The 6,000-nt window shown below is 49.0% G+C and overlaps 1 protein-coding gene across 1 annotated transcript in view; it reads right to left on the bottom strand.

Annotated features, from left to right (window-relative positions):
* Positions 1 to 849: 849 nt before the first annotated feature.
* Positions 850 to 6,000, bottom strand: part of SKIC2 (SKI2 subunit of superkiller complex) — a 29,518-nt gene continuing 24,367 nt past the window's right edge. The window contains exons 25-27 of the mRNA XM_078877981.1: positions 5,694 to 5,912; positions 4,135 to 4,275; positions 850 to 2,473 (exon numbers count right to left, since the gene is read on the bottom strand). Coding sequence (XP_078734107.1) covers positions 2,273 to 2,473; positions 4,135 to 4,275; positions 5,694 to 5,912 — 561 coding nt within the window. The 3' untranslated portion in view covers positions 850 to 2,272. The remainder of the gene's footprint in view (positions 2,474 to 4,134; positions 4,276 to 5,693; positions 5,913 to 6,000) is intronic.

Raw genomic sequence — 6,000 nt, 5'->3', positions numbered from 1 at the left:
GCGCATTTTGATGTAACGTCACATTTCTCAACCCCCCCCCCCACCCCAGGGTGCGTGACGTCATTTATGGACGGCCCCTGACCCCACCACACGTGACCTGCCGACTGACTGCCCTGTACCCATGTACCCTGCTGGGTGGACAGAGGTGGGGATGGTTGAACTTTTTTTCCCCCAAAACTTCCTTTCCGGGAGATTGAACTGATGATCACTGTATTGCAAGTACAATGTTCTAACGATCACAAATGTTTGCAGGACTTTATTCGCTTTTTCATATTTAAATTTTTCGTCTTAATGACTTTCATTTTTACCTGTTATGTCTCCACTCGGTAGTTGCACTCAAAATTAAAATGTTGCGAGGTTGCTTAATACTGCGGTGGCTAGCAGTGCATAAATGGATTCTTGAATCCATATGTGCGAAGCTGTTGTATAAATTCCACATTCCTATGACAGGGGCAAGACCATCCACACAGCAACCAATGTTGCTTCATAATTATAATTAAGATATTAGTTAAGTAACTCTAGATTTGAAGTTTTCGTGACTACAAGGGTCCATACTCTTATTTGGCTTTTTCGGTAGAGTCGCGTAGGTAAAAAATAAAATAAAAATTGCCGTATCAAGTGACAGTAATTTTGCTGTGACGGTGCCACCTGAAGACGGAAGCTTGTGTTGCCTCCGAAACGTCGTGATTTAATTTATTTAAATTTTATTTTTTACCTACGTGACTTTACCGCAAAAACCAAAGAGTTAAGTAACCGTTTCAATTCTTACACATTATTAACCATCTACGTTTTGATGTAAACCACTCGCACCGCTCAAAATAATGACAAACTCTGTCACCCATTTGCAGTGTGGTTTATTACCTTCTTCAGCAAGCCTCGACTGCAAATACAATAAGGCACACTGCGCATACCAAGTGCTGTCAGGGTGCAGTAAGTACATGAGTGGCGTAGCTATCGAGTGTGCCAGGCTGTGCATCTACACTAGGGCCCCCCCACAGGCGGGAGAGGCCCAGACACCGGCCTATGCAGAGAGGGGGGGGGGGAGAGAAATGACGCAGTAAACACTAAACTATTTTTTCTTTTACCAGGTAAGGCCCACTGAGCCTTCTAGTTCTTTTTCAGAAGTGTCCTGGCCACAAATGACAGCTCAACGAAGTGGCTTGTCGCGTGGAAATGTTTAGCAGCCAAATACTCGAGACGCGTGTTCATTCTAAAAATGTGGAGGGGAAAAAAAAAACAACGGAGGAACCGGAGAAAAATCCACGCGACCACGGGGAGAACATGCAAACGCCACATACACAGGCATCAAGGTCGGGATTGAACCCACGACCTCCTGTATACAATGGCGGAGCCAGGATTTTCAGGTAGGAGGGGGAAACCCCTCCAGCAATGAAAAATTATAGGAGTTGTTAGTAAGTGAGTTGTTAGTAAGGACTTGTCCCTTGCTTTTCATTCGACACGTGTGCGGCGATGGCGCAACCATCGATCGAGGGTCGATTTCGAACCGCGTTGTGTGATCGGCATCGTGATTGCTGAAGGTGTTGATGCCTTCAGGGAAGTCGTGTACTGTATACGCAACTGCGCACAATTCTGAGTCATTTATAACCGCTTTGCCGTTACTTATTGCCAATTACGGACTCAGATTATTGTCCTATCATCCCTGGCACGTAATATGCTACACAGTGGCAGTGAGGGTCGCAAAATGCCGATTTATTACTAATAAACCCCAATGATTCGATCGAAATTAGAGATTTCGATCACCACTGGCTCCGCCTATGCCTGTATACCAGGTGAGGTAGTTAACATCTCGCCACCGAGGAGCCCCACCATGGAACGCAGAACGTTGGGCCAGACGTTCCAACCACATGTTTACCGCGTTAGACACGAGAGGCACATTTTCATTCCTTTGCACCAGGGGCCGTGCCAACCCACGCTACGCCACTGGCATACACAGGCAGGTCGGGGGGGGGGGCATCTGTGTACGTACAGGCCCGGCGGCCCTCAGAGGGGACGGGCGATGATGGCGGCAGTCAAAAATAGCAAAGCCGCAAGAGGTGGGGGGGGGGCAGAAGGGGCGACGAACATTTACAGACAATTACATTTTTCCAAATGTGGACAATATCTCAAGACAATAAGCGCGGCGTCCACACCATCGCATCATCTGGAAAGGATAAGGGCAAAACTAATTCAAAGTTGGAGAAAGTGGGATGTGTGGTTGGGGGAATATGGTACATGATGCAATGGCGGCAGCAGCAGCAGCAGCAACGCAGGGTCACTGCGTGTAGAGGCTGGCGGCGAACACGATATCGCGCTTGATGGCGTCCGACGCCCGCTCCATCTTGTCGCGCAGGATGGGGTCCCCGATGACGCGCGCCGCTCCCCGCACGTCCCGGCACGCCTCGTGCAGCCGCTGGACGCAGCGCACCACCACCCCCTCCTGTACGTCCGTGAGCCGCGCAATCTCCGCAAACGGCTAGGGCGGTGGGTGGCGGTGGGTGGCGGTGGGTGGCGGTGAGTGGCGGTGAGTGGCGGTGGGTGGCGGTGGGTGGCGTTGGGTGGCGGTGGGTGGCGGTGGCGGTAATGGTGACGGTTCATAGTGGTGGTGGTGATGGTGGTTGTGGTGGTTGTGGTGGTCATGGTGGTGACAGTTGTGATGATGGTGGTGGTGATCATTATGATGGCGGTGATGATGATGGCGGTGATGATGATGGTGGTGATGATGATGGCGGTGGTAGCGGTAATGGTAATGGTGACGGTTCATGGTGGTGGTGGTGATGGTCGTGGCAGTGGTTGTGGTGGTCATGGTGGTGGCAGTTGTGATGATGGTGGTGGTGATCATTATGATGGCGGTGATGATGATGGCGGTGGTCGTGGTGGCGGTAGTGGAGACAGCAGTGTTGGTGGCGGGGATCAAGGTGGTGATGGGGATAATAGCGGAGGTGGCGGTGGTGATGGCGGTCGCAGAGGCAGCAGCGGTGATGGTGTCAGTGGTCACAGTGGTAGTAATGATGATGATGAGTGTGGTGGCAGTGATGGTGTTGCCGGTGGTGATGGTAGTGGCGGTAGTTGAGGCAGCAGTGGTCAAGATGGTGATGGGGATGATGGTGGTGGTGATGGTGTTGGCGGTGGTGATGATGGTGGGGAAGATGGTGGCGGTAGCGGTGAGTGAGTTGAGTGGTGGTGGTATCACAGACAGGGGAAAGAGACAGTATTGGCATGAAAAAGGGGACTTTTCTGTTACGGCCCTAAGTCTTTGACACGGTCTTCCCATCAGCGTGGTCTTGTGGCTCCAGGATGAGGAGGCCACAGAGATGTGCTCACGCGACAAACTCGCTGTGCCCAACTCTGGCCCCTAACAACAACAATTATGGACTGCATTGGTAGTGGTGGTGTCTCATTTCTTTGGCAATGCTCTGCCATACAAAACAATAGAATGAAATTTGTACATGGTGGCCCAAACGTCAGGACACACAGGGTGATTTATTTTATTCTAACACTGGCATGATTTTTGTTTGAATAATTAATTTGTTAAGTTAATATTTGATCTATTATGATTATTCTCAATATCTATTTTTTTTTTCTCCCAGTGGGGGTTCGCATCAAATCTGTCGTTTTTACAAAACTCGAACAAGAACTCCGAATGAGAATTGGGACAACAATCCGCACCTCCGATCAGCATGGTTGGCTGCAAACGGTACGATGCGAAATAAGTTCAACACGCATACATACAGCAAAACATAACTGATAAATGCCCAACAGCTTGCACACGCCAGCAAAAAAAAAGTCCTAAATTAATTTCAAAAGAGAATTCGTGCATCATGCATTTATGTTAGTGGAAGTCGGTTTGAACATTCGTAAAAAAAAAAATGTACTATAAAGTATTTTGGTTTTACCAGGTAAGGCACATTGAGTTATACAGATTTTTTCAGGAGCCCAATGAAGTTGCTGATGTGGACTGTTTATAGCAGCCAAATACTCTAAACGCATGTTTCTAAATGTGGAGGATCCGGAGAAAACCTCCACGCGACCGTGGGTAGAACATGCAAACTTCAAATACATCGTCAGGATCGGGATAAACACACCCCTAACATTTTGTGGGCACAAACTGTATATTTGTTTCACCGCGTCTCTCACCATGCCACGGGCCCACTCGTACACGACCTCGACCAGGCCGAACTTGTACTGATCCACAAAATCCTCCACCGACTCTGAGATTCCACACTCACGCTGCAGCAGGGCGATGCGTTCCGCCACGCCGCGGATTCGCTCCACGCCCTGTCAATCGCACGCACGCAAACGCACGCACGCAAACGCAGATACTGTAAACTAAACTATCAACTATTTTTATTTACCAGGTAAGGCCCTGCTGAGCTATGTAGCTCTTATTCAGAAGCGACCTGGCCACAAATGATAGCTCAACCAAGTGGCTTATCATGACGTGGAAATATATAGCAACCAATTACTCTAAACGCGTGATGTTGATTCGAAATGTGGACGGAAAAACCAGAGGACCCGTAAAAAAATCCACACGACACACGGGGAGAACATGCAAGCTCCAAATACTGTATAGAGGCGTCAAGGTCGAGACCGCGAGTGAGTGAGTGATTGATTGGACAAGCGGGTGAACAACTCAGAGAGCGAGTGATTCTTACAAGCAAGCGAGGGATTGGGCGAGAGGCGATTGGACAAGCAGGCGAGCAAATGGGCGAGTGATCAAGGGAGACGGGCCGGAGGCTGGCGCCGTGGGCGAGCGAGCGGGATCAATACTCTTAGTTTTTTTCGGTAAAGTCACGTAGGAAAAAATGAAATAAAAATTAATAAAAATTAAATAATCAAAAATCACGACGTTTCGGAGGCAACACAAGTCTCCGTCATCAGGTGGGACCGTCACAGCCAGATTTGCTGTTATTATTCATTTTAATTTCATTTTTTACCTACGTGACTTTACCGAAATAGCCAAAGAGTATGGACCCTTGCAGTCACGAAAACTTCAAATCTAGAGTTACTTAACTATTATCTTAATTATAACTATGAAGCAACATTGGTTGCTGTTGCTGTGTGGATGGTTTTGCCCCTGTCATAGGAATGTGGAATTTATACAACAGCTTCGCACATACGGATTGAAGAATCCATTTATGCACTATGCTGACCACCTCACAGTATTAAGTAACCTCGCAACATTTTAATTGAGAGTGCAACTACCGAGTGGAGACATAACAGGTAATAAGTATAACCAGTAAAAACAAAGTTTTTCACTATAAATCCTTTACATGCGTGGCGACTAGAGTCCTCTCGTCCTCTGGCTTGAGATGGCTGCCACCTATGGGTCAGATGATTGCATTGCACCATTAAGCAATTGGTAATTAAATATAATATTTTTGTCCTAAAAAGTGTAAAAGTTTGGAAAAAAATTTTCACGAACATTAATTGCCACGCACAACGAGTCTGTGTGCAAAATGTCAGCTCGATTGGATCACAGGAAGTGGGTTAAAAAACGACCGAAAGATTTGCACGGTCCTAAGCAAGCAAGCGAACTTAATATAAAGGATTTCAAAATGAAAGTCATTAAGATGTATGAATCCTTGCAGTCACGAAAGCTTCAGAGCGGGATCAACCCAACGAGCCGAGTAGGAACGAGCGGGCCAATAGGGGGAGGGACGAGCGAGCGGGTGACCGAGCGGGCGGGCGGGCACCTGCTTGAGTGTGGGCGTGAGCGTGGGCTCCGTGCGCGTCTTCTGCTGGAACACGAGGCAGGAGAGCAGCGCGGCAATCTCCTCCGGCGCCAGCTCGGAGAGCGCGTTCTCGAACACGAGCTCGGTGACGAGCAGCTCGTGGCTGCTCACCTCGCACGCCACGCGGCCCTTGAGCTGCACGGCGCACGACTCGTCCAGGTAGCCCAGCTGCTTGAGCACCTGCAGCGGAGGGTCGGCGGGGGGAGGTGTCAACGAGAGGGGGGGCGGCAGTGGCGACGTTTAAAGGTGGCGGCTACGACCAGAGCGG

This window comes from Lampetra fluviatilis, chromosome 49 (assembly GCF_964198595.1).
Source record: "Lampetra fluviatilis chromosome 49, kcLamFluv1.1, whole genome shotgun sequence".
Taxonomy (NCBI): Eukaryota; Metazoa; Chordata; class Hyperoartia; order Petromyzontiformes; family Petromyzontidae; genus Lampetra; species Lampetra fluviatilis.
Note: the sequence above shows the minus strand (reverse complement) of the source record. Positions and strands in the feature narration are given on the sequence as shown.